Below are 23,609 nucleotides of genomic sequence, written 5' to 3' on the forward strand. Positions count from 1 at the left end.
TTTTTGATCCACTTGGACTTGAGTTTTGTGCATGGTGATAGATAGGGATCTATTTGCAGTCTTCTATATGTTGACATCCAGTTATGCCAGCACCATTTGTTGAAGATGCTTTCTTTTTTTCATTGTACAGTTTTGGCTTCTTTGTCAAAAATCATAGGTATGTGAATTAATGTCAGGGTCTTCAGTTCAATGCCATTGGTACACGTGTTGGTTTTTATGCCAATACCAAGCTGTTTTTATTACTATAGCTCTATACTAGAGCTTGATGTCAGGGATGGTGATGCTTCCAGAAGTGGTTTTGTTGTACAGGATTATTTTAGCTACCCTGGGTTTTTTGTTTTTTCAAATGAAGTTGAGTATTGTTCTTTCTGGGTCTGTGAAGAATTGTGTTGGAATTTTAATGGGGATTGCATTGAATCTGTAGATTGCTTTTGGTAAGATTGCCAGTTTTACTATGTTAATCCTTCCTATCCATGAGCGTGGGAGATTTTTCCATTTTCTGACATCTTCTTCAATTTCTTTCTTCAGAGACTTCAAGTTCTCATCATACAGGTCTTTCACTTGCTTAGTTAGAGTTATCCCAAGGTATTTTATTTTATTTTACAATTCAGTATCATATCATATCAGCCACAGATTCCCTTGTTCTCCCCCTTCCCGCCCCCTCCCCTTCCCCCCAGCCCACCCCCCATTCCCACCTCCTCCAAGGCAATCCCCAAAGTATTTTATATTATTTGTGGCTATTATAAAGGGTGATGGTTCTCTGATTTCTTTCTCAGCCCATTTATCACTTTTATATAGGAGAGCTACTGATTTTTTTTGAGTTAATCTTGTATCTTGCCACATTACTGAAGATGTTTATCAGCTATAGGAGTTCCCTGGTAGAATTTTTGGGGTCACTTATGTATACTATCATATCATCTGCAAATAGTGAAAATTTGACTTCATTTCCAATTTGTATCCCTTGATCTCCTTTTGCTGTCTTATTGCTCTAGCTAGAACTTCAAGTACTATATTGAATAAATATGGGGAGAACAGACAGCCATGTTTTGTTCCTGACTGTCATCATAGACCTTTTCTCCAGTGACTGATGGAAGCAGATGCAGAGATCCACAACCAATCACTAGACAAAGCTCCAGGAGTCCAATCAAAGAGAGAAAGGAAGGATTCCATGAGCAAATACACTGGGATCATGATGGGGAAACATGCAGGGATGATACAAACCAAAGTAGAAGAACCTCATGAAAGTTGGGTCAATGGCTATGGAGCCTGCATGGGACTGGACTAGGGCCTCTGCATGGCAAGACAGTTGTGTAGCTTGATCTGCTTGGGAGGCCCACTGGCGGTATGATCAGAATCCATCTAGTGCATGAGTGGGCTTTGTGGAGCCCACAACCTATGATGGGACTCCTCTTGCAGCTTTGAGGCAGGGGGAGGATCTTGGACTTGCCTCTACGGAATGTGCCTCCCCATGGGAGGCCTTGCCTTATAGTGGGTGGGAGTGGGGGGTGGGTTGGGAGGCAGAGGCTGGAGGGGCGGGAGAAGAGAAGAGGGGAATCTTTGGTGTATAAAAGAATTGAAAACATTTTCTTAATGAAAAAAAGACATTAGTAAACACAATTGCATGTGGAATATTCTGAAAATGTGCTATTCTTTCATGTTGCTAGCAACACTTACCCCCTGTGATGCGAATTTAAGGAAAATGCATTTCAACATCAGGACCCTTGCTTGTTCCCTATGGTGTTGTACACTTCAGGCTTTTGCAGTGCTCCGTTCACTGGAATCCACACTCTTCCTATATTGATTTTATTATCAGTAGTAATAATCACCAACATCATTACCAGACAATTAGACAAACACATCTAAGCTAGGTAACCAACCTTATCTCCTACTATCTGTCATTTTGTCATGAAACTGATCATCCCCTTGGCCAATTAAGGGTAGCTGCCTATTTTGATCTGGTAGATTTAAATGCAAGTATATTGAATTATGTAGTAAGTAATTACTTACATATGTTGGTAGTGAGGGAGACTGAGCATAATTTGAGTGTAATCTGTTTCATATTCTCTTTGAAAACTGCATTAGAGAAGGTTAACTGCTTTTAAAAAATAGATCCAGGAATGTTTGTGGATTGAATAACATGGTAGTTATTTTCTATTGGCAAAATAGATCTAGGATAGGCTAGTGGATTTGCCATACAATTCTCCAGGGTTCCAGATGGATTATTTTATATATATATATAAAATCACATTAACTCTGTCAGAAACTCACATACATACTCTGTTATTAGATTATTGTCACGTGGCTATGCCTAACTATCAGGAATTCAGTTTGTGATGTGTCTAAGGAAGAAACATAAAGCTGGGACTTAGCTGCATGGTGGCAATTTCTGCCATAAGGCCTCAAAACAGAGCTTGCTCTATTTCTGTATGTAATGATTATTTTCCTTGCCTTAGTGTTATGTGGGATATATACCAGGCTAGCCTGACTTTTCTTCCTCTGTCGCAGAATGCCAGATGTCTTTAAATACCTGGATCTGAGTCTTGCCTCTTAGACTCCCATATACTAGCAGTTGAAGAATGAAATATAAATGAACTTTTTTGAAAACTTTTTCAAGTTTTCAAACTTATAATTAGTTTTTAGCGGTTTAAATTGTAGATTATATAAGTTAGAATTAAATTACCAAAAATGCTGTTTCTTAGTCTAGCTTTGTTATAGACAAAAAAATGGGAAATACTTACTTAATTTTACAGAAAGCATTAATAGTAGAATCATATCTAAGTGCCTTTCCCCTTGCATGTCTATTTCTATATCATCATTTGTCATCATTTTTACAGGAATCATATTTGTCATAAGACATGTCAGGTCTATGACATCTCCAGCTGTAGGTAGTTGGCTCAGTTTCACAGTACCAGTCATGAGTTCCCTCCTACCGAGTGGGATGTCAATCCAACTAGACAGCTATTGGTTACCACCCAAGCTAAAAGTATGTCTATTCCACCATTGTGGATTCATTGTCAGCTCAGTCATTTTTTGGGTTCATGGAATTTACAGTTTGGTAGGACTACTGACTATCCCTCTCCATTGGAAACTTGTACAGCCCATTGTGATACTGTGAGAACAAGTCCTTGGTCAGTAGTTCCAGCTTGAATACTTAAAGTCCCATGCCAGAAATGTATGTTGTCTGCACCAAATGCTCTTTCTTACCTTTAAGTTAAGGGAACCAGGGGGCAATGGCAACATTCTGCCTTGTTTGGGGAGTAGTCCTCTGACCAACAAGAAGAGGGAAAATTTCTTTTGAAAATGATATTCAATTTAAATCATACCATGTTATTAAAATGATATTCTTCTTTAGTTGCAACAAACCTATGAAAGCAAAATTTAACTATTATTGAAAGAGAATCCTAGCTAAATGATAAATTTGCTTATTTACATCATCCTAGGTAATTTGGTGTTGTTTATACATGGAAATATAAAATGTGAACAGTGTCATTTAGATGTGTTCTAAACCACCATTGCTGAAAGAAAAAGTCTCAAATGAGTGTTATTTACATTAGCTATGATTGATTGTGTATCATAACTAAATCAAAATCTTTAGAATGACACAGTATTTTACGTCCTTTTGAGAAAAATTAAAGTGCAACATTCAGGATTGTTTTTTATTGCCAACAGTATAAATAAACACAGCAGTAAGACAATATTCACCGATATTTACCCATAGCCTAATTTGACTAAGTATTATGAAAAAATGTGTAAATAAAAATGATAAATTTGCTTCCACCTTGACCACCTTCTATTGTGCACAAATAAAAAGGTTTTTTGTTTTTTTGTTTTTTGTTTTTTTACAAAAAATCCAGAAATCAGGAAAATACCAAAACAAAACAAAACTATGAGGGGCTACAGAGATGGCTCAGTGGTTAAGAGCCCTGGCTGCTCTTCCACAGGATCCTTGTTTAATCCCCAGCATCCACATGGTAGTTTACAACCATCTGTAACTTCAGTTCCAGAGAACCCAACACCCTGTTCTAGCCTCTGTTGGCATCCCCCTCTTTAACCAAAAAGATTGATGCTGCGGTACCTGTCTGTTATCCCAGAATGTACCTCTGAGAGGAAAGGAGGCAAAGGCAGGTTTGCTGCAAACTCATGGACCAACAACCGGCATGGCATTTGCAGAGTGAGCAAGAGAGACCTGGTTCTCAAACAAAGTAGAAGATGAGGACTGATGCTCAAAGATGTCCCCTAACCTCCACATGTCCACTGTGGCATGCACACGCCTGCAGTAACATAGCACACTCCAGTATGTACAAACACACTATGCTGGCTGCTTTGGTGTGTCACCTTGGCACAAGCTAGAGTCATCAGAGGAAAGACCCTCAGTTGAGGAAATGCCTCCTTGAGATCCAGCTGTAAGGCATTTTCTCATTTAATGATCAATGGGAGAAGGGCCCAGCCTATGGTGGGTGATGCCATCCTTGGACTGGTGGTCCTGGGCTCTGTAAGAAGTGGGCTGAGTGAACCATGGGAAACAAGCCAGTAAGCAGCATCCCTCCTTGGCCTCTGCATCAGCTCCTACCTCCAGGATCCTGCGTTCTTTGAGTTCCTGTCCTGATTCTATCAGTGATGAACAGTAATGCTCAAGTGTAAGCCAAAGAAACCCTTTCCTCCCCACCTTGCTTTTTGGTCATGGTGTTTCATTGCAGCAATAGAAGCCCTGAGACACACACATACACAACATATACAATTTAAAATGTTTATATTGTTATATAGCATACACATTTAAAGCATATTGATACTTTAGTCATCCTTTAGATAACACTGTGAACTAAAAATCATTACATAGAACTACAAAAACCACAAGATAGCATTCAGTTGCTTTCAATTACTTGGTATCCTTGGAGTTTCTGTCAAAGAAATACCTATTGGCTCAGTTAAAATTCCCTGGTTCTCTCCTTTGCAAAAACACATTCTGATGTGTTCATTTTCTTATACAATTCAAACTCTCTGCCTCTGTATAAATTAAGTGGCTCTGGCATCCTAACAAGCACCGTTTTTAAAAGTGAGTAATTTTATTTTCATATCACTGTGTGTCCTTTCTACAGACTGTGATGAATCTTGCTTTTTGTCTTTTATTTACATAAATAAAATCTTCATTTTTACATCATTGTGTATCTTTTCTGCATCTAATTAACATTAACTTTCTTTTGACTGTGCAGGGCAGGCTATTTGCCTCAGAATATTCCCCTCGAGATTATCAGATACCTGTCTGAGGAAAAGGATTTTCTTCCTTGGCATGCTGCCAGCAGAGCTCTTTATCCTCTGGATAAATTACTGGACCGCATGGAGAACTACAATGTCTTCAACGTAAAAATATATAATTTCTTCTTTCTAATTTTCAGAAGATAAACTATTTTCTCATTATGCACTCGATGCAACTGAGTCTGAATTATTTCATTTCCTCCTGCTAGTTTAGGCTGCTATTTTTGTCCTGATTTTTTTGTGCAATACTGATGGCAGTTATTTGAAAAAAAGAAATTTAACACAAGCTACCTTTTATTCTGGCCTAAAAGTGTCAATTAAGCTTAAGTGCTTGAGAATTTAAGAAAGAACGTACATGGCAAATCCATAAAGTTCAAACTTACTTCCTGAGTGTTAAAGGGCTCTGTGTTCACAAAGGACTTAACCTGAGTAGAGGGATCCCAGAAAACTTAACAGAATATAGATAGTTTCAGTAAAGAGTCCTAGTCATTATTTTTATCCAAAAGGGCATGGTGAATCCAACGCACCTCCTTAATTAACAAGGATAAGATCAACATTGAGGCCAAAGCCCATTCATAATTGGGTCCAAGGGGATACAGGGCAGCAAACAACAGATAATCCAGGCAGACACGGAGGCAGGACACACATTCCAAAATGGTACCTGACCAGGTTTTTTAAGCTCAAATCCCAGGAAACCAAAATTGTACTACCAACAGCACCTATTTGGATTTAATGATCATCCTGATTAATATCAGGATTAAGTACAGCTAATGAGCTTTTGATTCCTTGATTTCTTGTCATAGTTACTTTGGTGCCCTGTACAGTTTTCTTTAGCTATTTTAAGAACCTGTACTGTGCTTTATGAAATTATTCTGTGCCTCACGACATAATGACTCTGCAAATTAACATACACAATCGAAATTATTCGAGGATGGATTGTCAGTGATTTGCTATGTTTTTAGAACCATCTAGGTTGTCTGATGTTCACAGTTGGCTCCTTTTTTCTTACCCCAAGGCTTCATGAACGTGACTGTCAATTTACTTTTTTTTTTTTAAATGAGAATAATCATGGCTTGGCTGTTCATTGCTGTTAGTTTTGCATAAGCCCTTAGCAACAGACAAGCAAAGAAATGTGTCATTTGAGTCGGGAGATAATGTTTGTCTGCTAGAGAAAGTCTAACAAAGAGATGCTGAACTATGAAACTCCTAAAAAGGCAAAATACATTCTTGTGTATGTTTATACTTTTGAATAGTATATCATGTTAGATTCCTCTTATAGTAAAAGTTAAAGAGATGTTCTTGCTGTAATTTTAGCACTTTCATTCCTTAGACAAAGTTCTAAGATTAACGGTAAAGTGTGGGAGAGTATATCTTACAGCGGCATTGATATTTAAATGCATCGTTAGTTGAATAGATTTTTGAATTTGTCATACTCTATCATAGTATGGAAGTGTATGTACGTCTTCTCTTCCACAATACTAGTCTGTTGGCTGGGCCTATATAATAGCTTTGCATTGAATCAAATGCACAAATATTAGATATTTCAGTGAAGAAAATAGCTCACAGATTGGAAATGCTTGCTGCTCTTCCAGAGGGCCTCAGTTCAATTATTAGCACCTGTGTCCAGCAGATCATGATCACCCATAACTCCAGCTACAACAGATCAATTGTCCTTTTCTGGCTCCTATATGTACCTGTATATACGTGGAATCTACTTACATAGGCACATACACTTATACATAGATAAAAGTAAAATCCTAAGAAGTACAGTAGATGCTTATTTTTTTAATGTGTAGCTGCATGTGGTTGCACATATATATGCATAAATCTCATCCTGAATAGTTCCCATTTCCCTCACTTTATTAAAATTTGTTGTGTAAAATATTTAGCACTGCAAATTATTCAGTTAGCAGAAGGGAATAATGTCTTCTATGTCTTAAATAGTAAATTGAATAAAAGTGTAAGAGAACATTACTCTGAATTACCCAGACTTAATTTTTAAATTACCAAACTTGGGAAGATTAAACTGATTATCTTGTTTTCTCTCACTCTCCATGTAGGAGTATATTTTAAAACAAGTTGCAACAACGTATATCAAGCTCGGATGGCCAAAAAACAACTTCAATGGATCTCTTGTTCAAGCATCCTACCAACACGAGTACTGTTTTAATTTATTGTTCTCCTCTTTTCCCAGAGCTGTGCGAAAACACACTTCTAGTAGCACTCTGACTTTAGCAGCATGAGACTGCCTTTCCCTCATTCTGCATTTTGCATTTCACTTTCCTGCGAGGACTGCAGCTGAGCAACAAAGTTCTTTTGCTGCCTGATCTTGAGAACAAAGCAGTTCATGACTGTGTTTTAATTCGAGATCTGCCTGTGTTGTGATCTTGGGAACAGAACCCGTGCCCTTGACTAGAGGAATATCTCCAGTAAAGACTTAGTGTGTTTAACTCCCATTCAGCCTAATTCATTTTCTTTACTCAGTAGTATAGGATTTCTGTGCCTAAATGTATTTCTGCATTATTATTTTACGTATCTACCATATTATTTACTTCTCTCAATGCTATAACAAAATACTTGATAAAAGAAACAAAGTTTATTTTCTTTATTTTTCCCCCCCTTTTTTTCGAGACAGGGTTTCTCTGTGTAGCTTTGCGCCTTTCCTGGACAAAGTTTATTTTCATACAGTATATTTTGATAACGTTTTCTTCCTCCCTAATTCTTCCCTGATACTCCCCAGTTTCCTACACACCAACTTCAAGTCTTTTCTCACCTGTCTCTAAAAAGCCAAATCAAAACTAAATGAAAAACAAGCAAACAAAACCCAATAAGACAAAAAAAAATTAAAATACCAAATGAAACAAAGTAGAAAGCCATAAAACAAAACAAAACCAAAAACATGGAATCAGTATGGCGATAGCCAACTATTCCTAGGCAGGGGTCTATCCTGGACTATGGTTTATATACTCAGTGACACTTGATTGGAGAAAATGGATTTTCCCTTCCTTAGTGGGTACCAATGGCAAAAGCTCTATGGTTGGGATAAAATTGTCTGTTCACTTTCACTTCTCAGTGCTGGGATTTTGTGTGATTTGAAACTGTGAAGGTCTTATAAACAATGGAACAGCCTCTGTGAGCTCATATATGTTGTGGTACTCCTGGTTGGAGAGATGGCTCAGAGGTTAAGCGCACTAGCTGCCCTTCCTAGACGTCCTGAGTTCAATTCCCTGCTACCACATGGTGGCTCACAACCATCTGTCATGTTTTGGTTCTCTTTAAAATTAGGGTTTACGCTGGGCATGGTGGCATACCCTTAAATACCAGCACTTAGGAGGCAGAGGCAGATGGATCTCTGTGACTTCGAGGCCAGCCTGGTCTACAAAGTGAGCCCAGGATAGGCAGAGGCACGCAGAGAAGCACTATCTCAAAGAGCCAAAATAAATAAATAAATAAGTAAATAAGTAAATAAATAAATAAATAAATAAATAAATAAATAAATAGGGTCTAAAATAGGGTCTATTTTGATCCTTGGTTTATCAGGACACATTCCATATGACACAATGTATGATGGTGGGAGAGCAAGGTGGCTGGTGGTATTGTGTCCACAGTCCAGAAGCAAAGAGAGATGGAGAGATGAAATCCCTTTTCCCTGAATAAGGTCTAGAGCCCTGCTAATGGAATGGTGCCGTGTATATTCACAATGGGTCTTGCTTCTTCAGCAAAGTATCTCTGGAGCCACAGATATATTCAGAGATATGTCTCCATGGTAATTCTAAATCCAGTCCAATTGACAATGGAGTTTAACCATCATATCTGAGCTAGCACTCTGTCTGTCTCTCCCACATATCTATCATCTGTCTATACACAACCATCCCATCACCCGTCCGTCCACCCGAATGAATCTCTACGACTGTCTCTTGAGAGTAACATTTCTTTTCATTTTTTTTTTCCCCTTCCGACAATGTATAGAGAACTACGGAGAGAAGTGATCATGTTGGCGTGCAGCTTCGGGAACAAGCACTGTCACCAGGAAGCCTCCACGCTTATTTCAGATTGGATTTCCAGCAACAGGAACAGGTGAGTCAGAGCATGTCCTGTACTTCCCACAGCATTTCATGATGTTTCCGATCGAGGTGGACACATTCCTCTCATCAGCCGGAGAAAAGCAAGACAAGAAAATTACACAGCGGCTCTTTGTCTCAGCTTCAAAGTGTGTGAGGCAGCAGCCTGGGAGCTACACCACACTCATCCTGGGAAGGTTACCTCGGGTTTTAGGCTAACTTACTTTGTGGATATCCTCGTTCTTCATATATGGGAGGTGTCAGCATGTATTAAGTCTGGTAGCTTTTCTTATAAGAAAAACAATTAAATTCAATTTAAACTCTTCAAGGTTTTCACAAAGGTTGAAACATTTATTCACAATTCCCAGGATATATTATCAACAAAGAAGCAGAACCAATTTTCAAGTGAAAAACAAAAAACAAAAAGGTTACGAGCAAGACCTTTGCTCTTTGAAGTGCCACATGACAGTGACCTTGAACTCGTATCTTATCTTAGAATTTTATGATGCATAATTTTAATATAAAATAGATAATTAAAATGATTTAATAAAATATTTTTAAGAAAAATGTCTTCTATTAAATGCCATTTTAATGAGAATGATAGATATATCTATATATGTCTTATAGACTAAACACATGCGCACACACACACATATTTTACAGATATAAAACACTTCTTTGTATTTCTAGGAGTCTTAATTCTCCTGTTATATATATATATATATATATATATATATATTATATATAAAATATATATTGTAGCATATATAAATATATTTTATGTATATATAAAATTATATATTTGTGTACACACACACACATATAATGGCTGGTTCCATTTTTCTCTATTTTCTGTCTTCCATGATTATCTACGGTCTCATGGAAAGGGAAGAGGAGCTACCAGGCAATTTGCATAGAGGATGATGTTTTGTGTGTCACAAGAGGCTTATCTCTGATGCAGGTGGTGAGAGTGAAGACCTCACAGATAAACATATAGAACTACAGGCACTATTACTTGCTTTGGGGAGAAAAATTCATAATTGCCCCAGTAACAATTTCACATTTAAATTTAATGTCTTACTGAGTCCAAATCAAAGAATAGCAAAACAATCCTTCACTGTAATGTTTAGTAACTTTTCAATGTTTCTCAGTTTCTGTAACAGTTTCCCACTTGCCCTTTCAATGAATTGTTGCTGGTCCTATCCTGAGTTGAGGAGAAAAGTATTGTATCACTCAGGTGTCAATTGATCCATCATGTATTTAAGTCAATGACTAAATGTCATTGTCTTTCCTAGGATTAAGTGTCAGCATTTTTAAGATTTATCCCATGTTAGCACTTATTATCCTCCATGATAGGTCTTCTGAAAACTAGTATATTAGAACTGGAAACATTATAAGACCTCTTTCCCAGTTGTTACAACCTCTTTCAATTCTACAACATGCAATTAGAACACAGTAATTCTTATCCATAATATAGAATGTAAAATTAGGATATGTGTCATATATACATAAGAGAAAAATGATGAACAACAGTAATATTTAAAAATTACAACCTCTACTTACTTATCTTTTATTTTTGCATTGTTTCCTTTTTATACATTTATTTATTTATTAGCTACAAACTACAAACACATGCCCTTTCTTAGAGATGCTAATTTTTTAATCTTTCAATGAACTTATTCATGTAAACATATTTTCTTACCATTTTATTAAAATTTGGCTCACAACACACTATTATCATAATTTCCCAAAGAGCATTCAGGTTTAGCATCTATGTTTAAAAAGTATAATTATTAAAAAGGCTGTAATTTTAAAACAATTCATTTACTTTACAAATTCTAATTAAGCAAGCCTTTGTGTAGCTGAAAAGCAAATAGAGGAGGTGATCTCAAAATTAATAATGCCTAGTTCTAATAATAGTATAGTGTGACCGTGGTGTTCTATAAATTTAGAGTTCAATTTTCTAAAAAAATATTGTGAGCACAGGAGATGGGGAGGAAGAGGTTCCTGCTTGGGAGGAGTTCTTTCTCTCCCCTGGGAGATGAGTAAGACTATGTTAGTGATATTGGCTTGGACTAGAGGCAGCAGTGACTCAGGGCCAGAGTGTAAGGCAGGAGGATGGGAGCCCAAGTGGCACATACAGGTTGCTAGCTAGTTTAATAAATACAGTTTTTTTTTCACTTGCAAGCTCTTGTCATCTATTACTCCCATAATTCCCTTATAAATGAAAGTTTATGCATAATTTGTCAGCTCATTTTGGTTTGATAGTTCTGCCTTTATTCATGGTAAAAGTGATTGAATTGATGCCAAACACTTTATGATTCTTTTGTTGCTTTTCTTCATTACTTTTATGTTCCCTGCTTTGCTTAAAATTGTAGTGGGACATGCAGTTTTGCTAAGTAGAACTTATTCTGTTTACTAAGGTTTGCTTAACCAGCTCTGGGATGCCCACCAGTGGTCTACTGAAGCAAGGATACATGATACCCACGGAGCTACTGTATGTGAAAATCAGAGGTTTTAACTCGGTTCTTCATATGACAGCTTAGTAATAGAACACCACCGCAAAGGATAGTTGATAGTTGGTGCTAAGTTTAACTTTCTTCATTTAACAATAAATGGAAGAGCAGGCTTGATTTACTTAGTCAGCTTTATCCCCTCCCCCAACTCCCGCTTTTGTTTGTCTAGCAGGAACCTTAAAAGGAGTGATTTTTACAAGAAATTATCAAAGCGCAAAGCACTGGAAGCCACATGAATAATACGGGAAATGTGTTGGAAGATGTATATTTATGATAAAAACGCAAAAAACAATGAGTCAAGAAGTACACGTTTCTCAGATCTTAGGGGCCGCTGCAATGCTGTTCAGCATCTTGACACATTGGGCAGATGGGCAAATCAGATACATTAGAGTTAGGAAAATGGAACAGATGTGAACGTTGGTGCACAAGGAGAGATAATGGAAACAGAAACTGCAGTCAGTAGCTGGAGATGATGGCAGTAGAGAGAAAAATTCAGGAGTTACAGTGGGTGATAAATTGAATGAGTCGACATTCTGATCCCTTTTAAAATATTCAAATGCTACAATGTGTTGAATTGTAATGGTGATGTCATGCATAAAAATGGAGGGAGCTACAGTCAGGTCTTGTTAGGTTGCAATTTGCAGGCTAAGTTCAGCCGAGTGCCACAGTTCAGAAAGGAGACAAATTGCCCCGCATTCAGTAGAGAACAATACAAATGATAAAAAAGATCTTGAAAATATGAACTAGGAAAGAGAGCCTGTGAGACCTGGAAATCTCACTCCTAAAAATAAAATAAAGAAAATAAGATAGAAAAGACCAACTTTTTTAAAAAAATTAATATATAGAAAGCATAAACTGGGGCTGGAAATTAGTGTCTCTCATTTGCTGATAATTGACAAGAAATTATCTAAGTTTCACTGAGTCAGGTGTAGAACATACCCTGCTAGTGCAGATTAATTTCTGTTTGACATTCTAATCTCTGCAGTTGCACACAGTGGAGTTTATACATTTGGCCACATAGGGAGTTTAACTTTTTTTCTAAGTAATAAATTTAAACTGAAATTAAATGTGTCCCTATAGTAATGTATTATTTTTCAAATAGCATTAGAGGACACAACAGACACTTTAAGCCCATAGTGAGTGTAATGATGGTTAACATCAATATTGTTGAACTACACTGCTCATATGATATGAGCCAACCTAGTAAAACACATCTGTAATACCTATTTGCTGATGTCTCCCTTCAAGTAGAGAATCCTAAGAAATGCACAGATTAATTTAACATGTGAAAGTATTACTTAATAGATAACAGTATCCTTTTCCAGCACATAGAGACTGACATCTTCACTCTACTTAAAAAAATACTTTAGGATGAGGCTGGGGAGATATCTCAGTTGATAGAAGACTTTCCAGGCACATGAATTCCATTTGTTAAATCTTTATTATATGTGATAGCATGCTTCCATAATCCCAGTTCTGGAGAAGCTGAGGCAGGGGAGTGCCTAGAACTTGCTAGTCAACCACTCTAACCTACTCGGTGAGCTCCATAATCAGAAAGAGACCCTGTCTCAAAAAACAAATTCCTGAAAAACATACTTCATGCTAATCTCTAGTTTCCACACACACACATACTCACACCTGTGCATGTTTTACACATACATGAACAAGCATATTCTCACACACATACTCTGAAACAAAACAGAACCCTCTACATAATGAAGGCCTATTGAACTGAAATAATTTTGAAATTCCTTTTGGAACCAAAAAGTCAAGTAGAGGAACCTCTCTCAAGTTTCATGAGTTTAATTTACAAGCTTCACAGCTCATGTATTTATCCATAATGTCACTAATATATCATTAATGTTGGTCAAAAATATACATTTACTTTACTTTGAATGCTTGTTACATTTCAGAGACTGTTGGGTTTTGTGTATAATCTATTTTTGTTTAATTTTACCCAAGGACAATGCAGGTCTTACAGAGGTTCTGCAGCTTGCCAAGAAGATTGAATAGTGGGACCTAGTCTTTCCAGCCTTATACTTATCCCTGCCACATTTGCTTCATTGTAGATAAAATTGACATACATAATTTGTCAGAAATGGTTTAAAATATTGGAAAATTAAAACTGTATAATGTATGTTTAAAAACTCCACACTAGAAGTTATAAGTAACCCAAGAGGAAATGGTGCTCTGTGGACATACAACAGTGGCTTGAAGCTTCAGTAGGCATCAGCAACACCCAAGGACTTCAGTTTACTGAGCACCACATCTATATTTTGTGGTTAAGTTGCTAGGGAGGGGTCTAGCAGTTTGTATTTATAACATCATCTTAGGTAATGGTAGCACAGCTGCTCTGGGAGTCACACTTTGGGAACTGCTCATGTAAGCAAAGATAACTCTCTGAAGTAAAGGACATTTGTGATCAAATTGAGGCCATTCAACAGGAAAATCTTGACAAATTTCCTTAGCTTTCTTTTGAGATAAGCAGCAATCATCTATCTGATCAACCACTCAGGTGAGATGAGATCAATAAAAGAATGTCATTCTGCCTTCAGATACTCAAACTTCAGGTGAAATTAAAAAAAAAAAAGAAAAAAGAAAAGAAAACCACAGCCTTTGTTCTAACGTGCCTCTGTGTAATGATTAATGTGAGTTTTAAATGGTGAAATTAACACATATTTGTGCCTTCAACATTAAGCATACATTCTGTAAATTTTGGATTTATACAAGGTGATAGAGAAAAAATCAGTATTATGAAAACTATTCTAAATTAGGAACAAGAGGACATTTATTCTTCTCCTTCTTTAAAACACACTGTCCATCTAGAACTCTAAGCAAACATTACCATTCCTTTATTGTTCTTGATTGTCAGTTTTCATTTATGATACATGGACCTCCAGAACCTTCTTCTGGAACTTCTTATATTGTAGACATGGGAACTTACACCATATATCCTTGTATTTTGTTCCTTGATTCTTGCTTTTTATGAGAATATAAATATGGAAGAACAAGGGCTCTTTGCACCATGGTCTCAATGAATCTGTTTAAAAATACTTTGTATTATCTTCCTCTAAAACATAGACTCTAACTTACAGTTCATGCTTGTTAAGTATTCTAGTCCTGCTCTTTCAAAAAAAATTTCTATTCTGCTTATCATATATTGTACCAAACTCTACATTGATAGGCTTAAAATATTTTTGCAGCCAGAACTGACTTTCAATGTTAGCTTAACAACATAACTGTTTGTAGAGTAGTGAACAGAGCAGAGAGTTTATATATAGAATGAAAAGCACAGGGCTACCCAGACCATCAGTGGACTGAGTTAAGGAATCTCATTTTGACTCTGGTTTTATGCTGAACAAATGTGAGTTTTAGATAACTTCTCAGGATCTCAACTATGCTTCTGAAGTGAGGTTAGCCAAAGCCTCTAGTGCTTAAATCAAATTTTCATGCCTAGTGTGTGTGAATATAAACCATATACTTTTCCTACACTAGTCCAGTTGTGGTACTCTTTTGATCATTTAATACAAGGGCAGATATTGCTCCATTCAGTAAATATAGGTTGAGCAGCTCCTATTTGCTGGGTACTGTGTTAAACACTTGGAATGGAGCAGTTTTCATTGGTTTCATGCTAAATTCTGTCACTTGGCATATGTTGATAATGCATTGTCCTACGTTATGAGCCATAGAGTCTAATAGTGTGGTGTCTTACTTTTCAATTGCTACAACCAAACTCTATGACCAAGGCAACTTATAAAAGAAAGCAGTTAATTGGGGCTCACTATTCTAGAGGGTTGTAGATGAGAACTTATATCTTGATCCATAAGTATGAGGCAGAGACAGCTAAATGGGAATGGTATAGGCTTTTGAAAATGCAAAACCCACCCTTAGTGACAAACCTCCTCCAACAAGGTCAGCTCTCCTTCCCAGGGAATTCTACCAACTGGGGGCCAAGTATTCAAATATTTGAACCTATGGGGGCCATTCTCATTCAAACCACTACAAGTGGAACCAAAGTTCAAAAACAGTTGCAGAAGAGTAAAAATGAAATTCAAGCAAGTGCTGCCAATGAGCAATACATGATCTGTAATTGTCAAAATATTATTGTATAGGAATGTAATCAGTGCAAGGATTGATTATATCAAAATAAAATTTAAAATGTGCTGAAAGCCAGTAGTAGAAGATGAAAGAGGTGGAGATTTTTGAGCATTATTGAGGAAGAAAAAGTGACAGGATTTCATAACTGAATTTTTTGAATAGAAGAAATTCAGGGAATACCATTAAAATAATTCCTTAAGCTCCAGCTTTGTGCCCACATGCCCTCTAAAATATGTTTAAGATCTCTCACAATTTCTATCAAACAAATCTTTAAGTAAATTCAGGGATTTAACTCACAGTATACTGTTAACATGCATTTCAAAATATGATCTAGACTTTCCAACTGCAGCCAGTGGAATATAAAAATCATATTTTGTGTGCTTATTATTAAACATTTAGTGATATGATTGCTTTATTTTTGGTATAATATGTTTATTCTTTAGAAAATTTACAAAATGTATTTTGATCATACTCAGCCTCCAGGATCCATCCCACCCCCTCTACATTCTCTCCTAACTTCATGTCCTCTTCATTTCTTTCTAAGCAGCACTCTATATTTAACTTATACTGCTCACATAGTAATGGGAGGGAGGCCATTTCTCTAGAGATAGTACACCTAGCAGAAGCCATGACCCTGAATAAAACTGACTGTCTTTCCTTCGCAATCACCAGTTAGTTGTCAATAGCTCTTCAGTTAGTGATGGGGATTCATGTGCCTTTTCCCATTCCACGCTAGAACATTGACTCCCTTGTATAGGCAACCACAGCTACTGTGAGTTCATGACTAAAATATTCATGTCATGTCCAGATGGCACTGTTTCATTCTTTCCCAGACATTTGGATCTTAAAAATATTTCTGCCTCTTCAAGATTATCCCTGAATCACTCACTCACTCACTCACTCACTCACTCACTCACTCACTCATCAATCAATCAGTCTCTCACCCCCCCATATGTGTATGTATGTGTGCAATAGATGCCTTATTTGTGACTGAGTACTCCATTGACACTTATTCTGTGCACTTTCACCAGCTGTGAGTTTCTGTGTTAACCACCATCCACTGTCCAAATAAACTTCTCTGATGAGGTTTGAGATATGCACTAATCTCTGGGTATAGAGATACAAATCTAGAGGGTAGTTTTGTACTATATTTATTTAGCAAAACACTGTCCTGGGGCTTAAGAGGTCCTACCCATGAGTTCTTGGACAGATTAATAGCACCACACAAGTGCATCCTCCTATAGAGAAGGCCTTAAAGATAATCAGAATCTGCTGGTTACCCCTTCATATTTATGGCACTATTGCACTTATGGGAATGTCCATAAGTCCAGTCATGACTGTAGTTCTCAGTATTCATAAATGAGTAAGACTGTGGACGACTTTTCCACACTGCAGCATGTATAGCAGCTCCCAATATGATTAAACCTGGCCATCAGGGAGAAAGCATGCTGATCATCTTGATCTCCCCACGTCCGATGGCCAAAGAATGTGGTGTCTTCAGCAATAGTGTCTTGTATTGGAGGGCAACGCAGAGCAATGGCAATGGTCTGTATTGTTTTGGGAATCTTCAGGATACCTCAGACCAAGAACTTGAGGGATATGCTGGATATACATTGGGTTTCTTAGGAGTCACCAATGCAGTATCATTCTTCCCTCTTCTCCAAGCTTCTAATGTAATTCTATTATAATGTGACTCAGAGATCTTTCATGAGTTATCCTATGATACTTTTCTGCTGTGTGTGTGTGTGTGTGTGTGTGTGTGTGTGTGTGTGTGTGGTGTATGTGTGTGTATATATACCACATATACACATACTTATTTGCATACACGTGAACATTTTTTTAAAATAATAAGCATATGAGAATAGAAAGTGTTTCCTTGAAGTAATGTGAAGGAATTTTTAATAACATTCCCAAATATTATGGCAAATATCACAATTATCAATCAACAAACTTGAATTATCTGATAATTTGAGCCTTACTTTATATTTTATGAATACAAAAAACAAACGTCTAAAATCATATCTCACAAATATCATCACCAATATTTAAGATTCTCTTTGCCATTGCAGTGGCATGCACCTTTGGAAGATCAAATATAGGTGAGAATTATTTTTCTCTAGATGGTAGAAGAAATAGAAACACTTTTATGAAAGGAAAATGTAGTATTTTGGAACTTGGATCATGTGACATAATTCACAAGTTCCCTTAGTCCTTAGGTATGAGTACATCACTTTGAAGACTGCTGAGTTATTGTATAGTAGAAACTCAAAGAATGAGAAATGAATAAGATTGTCTAAACATAAAGCACACACAACAGAGAGCTGATCAAGATCAGTAATTGGTATATCATAACATTGAGTAGCTGGGTTTGACTGTGGTTTGAACAGGGCCCTTGAAACTTAATGTTTATTGGATTCTCTAAATTAGCATTATTTTTCTACCTATATCTATGGAAGTTATTTCTTTTCACATTATAAATTCATTTCACTAAAAATCTAAAGCCGTACCTACCTAAGACACAGATATGTCTCTAGATAAACATACAAAATAGCATATCTTCTAAAAATTGATCCCCTGAAGCTGTGATATAGACATCTATGGAAACCCTATATGATTCTTAATTTCATTTTTATTCATTTTCCTTTAAAATATAAAACTACTTGTGCTCTGTTCTATATTATAGGATATACAATTCATATATTAATTTTAAAGTTATTACCATTTCTTACTTGCTTTTAAGTATTTACTTAGAATAATAACTTAGTAATTAGTTAGTAGTGATTCATAAGCCAAGATATGTATCTTTTTACTTCCTAATGAACTCTATACATTTATTTTTCACCAGAATATTAGAGAATATTTGCTTTGGTTATTTCTAAGGGGAAGGATGATAATTTAAGAGTGGTAATATTCTCACTGAATTATGTTCAGTATCTTAGAACTGAGCTGTATTTTAGTCACTCAGATTTACTTATGTGTGAAGCAGATCAGCATCCTGTATGAAGGCTTCTCCAGTTAGTCTGTGCTTCATACCTTGTATACTATGGGACACATCTCACAGAGAGCTGTGTGCATCTTGTAGAGAGCTGTGTGTGTGCCTCCTGACCTACCCTCATAATGAAAATTACACATGAAACATGGCTCTTTACAGATGTTTTGATTTAAGTTGAGGTAATATGGAAAATACACGGAAGAACATACTGGCCTGTTTAGGATGCAGATTTAAAAACACTTCCATTAACATTCTCCAGAAGAAAACTTTGGTGAATATGTATATTTTTCCCACATGAACTATACGATTAATGAAAAACAAAAGGATGCTTTCCCTTTCCTCTTCTCTCACCTTTCTCCTCTAGGATTCACTACTTCCATAACAGTGGCTAGTCATACTTTGAAGGGTTGCCTGCAAAATGGAAACAGAATGCCTTAGAACTTGGCCATGGTTGCCTTAATGCAGGATGTGTTAGGAATCCTCTGGCCATCACAATCATCCTCAAAATCCTGCTCTTTGTGGACATCTCATTATTAATTCTTCCATTGTTTTAAAGGCTAAGAAGCACAATCATTATACTTCATCCTTCTTTGTGACAGCTGTGATATTGTAGGGCTGTGGCTCTCAAGCTGTGGGTTGTGACTCCTTTGGAGGGTAGAATGACTCTTTCACTGGGGTAATCTAAGACCATCAGAAAACATAGATATTTACAATAGGCTTCATAACAACAGCAAAATTACTATAATGAAATTGCAATGAAAATAATTTTATGTGGCACAGTCATATCTGCTGGGAATAGCAGAAGTCATAAAACCAGTACAGCTACTTGACAAAGATCCAGCAGGGCTGAGCCACATGATGACTGCCATGCCACCTTTGGTTTTCATCTCCACCTATTACATACTTGGGGCACTTTTAGTATTTGTACAATTTGTAGATATTGGATTGATGGAAAATTTCTTATGAATCATTTATGTTTTCTCCCAGGAATGCTATTTCTAAGCTTACTCAGGAAAGTACTGAACATACTATTCCTCCCGCTTTTAGGGAGATATCCTTATCTTACAAGGCTCTTCCCACTGTACACTCAGACAATTAAGTGGCATACAACTCTGCCCTACATGGAGACATATTGATGAGCAAAGTATGGAGTGGAAAGATGATAAAAGTATGAGGTGTTAGGACCTCCCTCTCTTAGAAGTTAGCTCATGTAGAGCCACTATAATGTCATATGACCAAGGAACAATAGAATGCCATGATTAGACATATAGACAAATTCTATAAAGATATTGATTGTGTTATGCCAGAATTTGAATAATAACTACAGCATATTTAGTCTGAGGATTTTTCCTGGGCACTCTGACTAGTAAGAGTTAATAATATACTGCTTGAGACATGGCAAAATGCCCAGGGTGGTTGAAGATTTTGTTTTGGTCTAGTGTCCTTGAAGTAACCAAAGCTACCAGCCTGAGAACAGGTTGTCATATGCCTCTAGATTCTCAAAAATTGGGTTATGAGGTTAGTGAGTAAGAATTATAACTCTCTTTATTAATGATGTCAAAACTTGAGGGAAAATGATTGGAAATGATAACTCTGTTCTGTCATAGTTTATTAATGATGACTAAAAGATGAGCAAAAGGAAGTGAAACACATGTCCAAAACCAAAAATGATATGAGCTATGTTTTGAAACATCACAAATGTATCCCTGCTTGCTAAATTCTGTCTAAATAAAGAAACAGTCAGGCTGCACGATTCTCCTGACCACAATGGCCTGGCTCACTTCCTTCCCTCGCTGACGACTCCTTACACTCTCTGCAGGACCCATCCACTTCTGGGGTTGGCTCCAGGCATTTATGCATGGGAGGTTCACCATAACACAAGGAACTTTGTTAAAGGGTTGCAGCATTGGGAAAGCTGGGAACTATTATCATAGGGTCAGGTTCCCAGGTCTGCATTTGAGTAATGGGAATATGTTTAATAGTCATTTTAATGTTTAGTTTTCATCTGTGTTTCTAAAAATATAACATTTTTGCATGTTTTCCATAGTAATAGGCATAACTATTTAACCAGGAATAATTAAAACTATTGTAGTTCTTGATTCAGATATAAAATAAATTCTGAGTCTCTGCCGTGTCCTAGACATCATGCTTAAAAGTCTCTAGAGATCAATAGTGCAGAGGAAAACATAGTTCTGACCTTACCATACATGTTAACCACATGTCACACAAATAATGTCTGATTTTCAACAGAAGGTGAAGAAGAGAGAACCAGGTGTGGTATTGGTGAGGGTGACTCCATTGCAGATCTTCAGCTGACCCCAGAGCCACAGAAAAGATTTATGTTAGTGAGCTCCTGGAGAAAAAGTTAACTGTAAACAACGATGTGTTTAAAAAAAAAAGTTTTCCTCATCAGTATCTTTCCTCAAGATTAGATTCTTGGGTATCTCAGAAAGTTTAGCTGATTGAGCAGAATCAGCTGACATGAAAACATCCTTTAAAAGTTTTGCAAGGTTTTTCTCCCCATTTAATGTGCTTGTTTGGGTTTTATTTGCTGAGTGAGCAGAAGTCTTAGGTAGCTGACTATGCACCTTCATCAAGGCTTTAGTGGACCATGTTCTTAGAACAAACAGAGTGTATTACCAAAAAAGGACTCTAGAGAAGCTATGCAGGAGAAAGAGAAATAATGCATAGGATGTAGTAGGAAGGCTGCTATGACCTCCTTTACTCGGGCTGGGAATCTTGGCCAATATCTAATCCCTATCAGAGCATTTGTAGACACATAGGTCTTCATGTAGTGGGAGTTCATAAAACTGGGAAGAGAGATTTGTAAGTCTCCCTTTCCATCCCTGGGATCACAATGAAATGCCACCCTTTCTTCTTCCATGGTGGGGAATTTAATATATTTATTAATTATTAATTTATTAATTATTGCTGTCACTAAGTACATTAAGTTTATAGTTCCATTCTTTTCTTATTGTCAGTCTTAAATTTATTCTAAATGTGTTAATTACTGGTTTTATATTCTATTTTGAATGTAGAAATAATTGTGCACATATTTTCTTCTAACACGGGGCTTTTTCTTGATGTTTCACTTTAAAAATATATTGCTAACCATGTAGCAAGGCATATACTCAATACTATTTCTTCAAGGTATTTTAATTTTTACAGAAGTGTGCTTTTTGAAGGTAGCTATTTAGTTTAATTTTTTCCTTTACACTGTAATTGGCTTTTCCTCCATTTCTGCCAATACTAATTTTCTTTTTGTGTTAGTATTGTTTGCCTAATATTGCACTGATGTCAGGTACAATACTATGAATTCTCATGTCATTTATCAAAATTTGCCTATTGATTAATTATATAATAGTCTTATTTAAGCAGCCTGTTTATAAAAGAGTAAGTGCAAAATGAATAAAGACCTATACAGACAATTGAACAAGCTATCCTGATTGACCTTATAATAGAAGTCATTATTATTTACCAAGTCAAACCTGAATAGCCAATGCAAATACATGTAATTAGTTTCCTAAGCATTTGATTATACATATAGGTGCAAATATATTGATTAGGATCATTGCAATGACTGTTGACCATAATCAAGATTTCTTACACACTTTACGCAAACAATGCAAGCACTTCTATGATTACTAAGGATAGTTCTTTAGCAATGCCACTCTTGTTAACTTTCACCTTGTGAATAAAGCCTATAATTCATTGAAGATACAAGATTCACTCTATGTCAAAGGAAGTAAATGAAAATAATTCACATTAGCCTTTTAAGACAGTGTGGCATTTGTGTAATATCACAATTATGACCAAATTAGATATTGAGAATTATTTTAAGCATATCTTAAAATATGCGAAAAGTAAAAGAAGAACTTTAGTGCCTTTTTGTTCCCTAGTAATAACATAAGAATTAAGGGCATGTACACATACAGCCATGTATTAATTGAAAAATTACCCCTAAAGAAAGATGGTCTTCCAATTCCAAACCTAATTTTTTTTAAAGATTTATTTATTTATTATGTATACAGAGGAGGGCGCCAGATCTCATTACATATGGTTGTGAGCCACAATGTGGTTGCTGGGAATTGAACTCAGGACCTCTGGAAGAGCAGTCAGTGCTCTTAACCTCTGAGCCATCTCTCCAGCCCCCAAACCTAATTTGTAAATACAGTCTTATGAGAAATGAGGTCTTTGCTGAGATAATAGAGTTAAAGATGACATAATCCTGTAATCAGATAGAACCTTCATCTAATGATGAGCATTCTTTCTTTAAGATTTATTTATTTATTTAATGTCTATGCATGTACTACCTTATGCCAGAGAGAGAATCAGATCCCACTATAGGTGGCTGTGAGCCACCATGTGGTTGCTGGCAATTGAACTCAGGACCTCTGGAAGAGCAGCCAGTGCTCTTAACCACTGAGCCATCTCTCCAGCCCCAAGCATTCTTAATATGACAGGGAGAAGAAGGCACAAGATGAAGAAGTTGAGTTGTATAAAAACAGAGATAGAGACTGCAGTAACTCTATAATGAAGAGATATGGGCATTGGGACATTACCAATGCAGGAGAGAAACATGGGGTAGATTTATCTTTAAAATTTCCAGAAAGACCCAACCATATTCTTTTAGATTTCTGTCATCAAGCTAATGTGAAAAGCTTCATGTAAATTGTCATAGCTAAAACC

At 36.5% G+C, this 23,609-nt stretch overlaps 1 protein-coding gene across 2 annotated transcripts in view; it reads left to right on the forward strand.

Moving 5' to 3' along the window:
• Positions 1-23,609, forward strand: part of Trhde (thyrotropin releasing hormone degrading enzyme) — a 402,871-nt gene that overhangs the window by 345,341 nt on the left and 33,921 nt on the right. For both annotated transcript variants that reach the window (XM_028877977.2, XM_028877978.2), the window contains 3 exons: positions 5,211-5,358; positions 7,314-7,411; positions 9,223-9,330. In XM_028877977.2, the coding sequence (XP_028733810.1) occupies positions 5,211-5,358; positions 7,314-7,411; positions 9,223-9,330 (354 nt within the window). The remainder of the gene's footprint in view (positions 1-5,210; positions 5,359-7,313; positions 7,412-9,222; positions 9,331-23,609) is intronic.

Source organism: Peromyscus leucopus, chromosome 18 (genome assembly GCF_004664715.2).
Source record: "Peromyscus leucopus breed LL Stock chromosome 18, UCI_PerLeu_2.1, whole genome shotgun sequence".
Lineage (NCBI taxonomy): Eukaryota > Metazoa > Chordata > Mammalia > Rodentia > Cricetidae > Peromyscus > Peromyscus leucopus.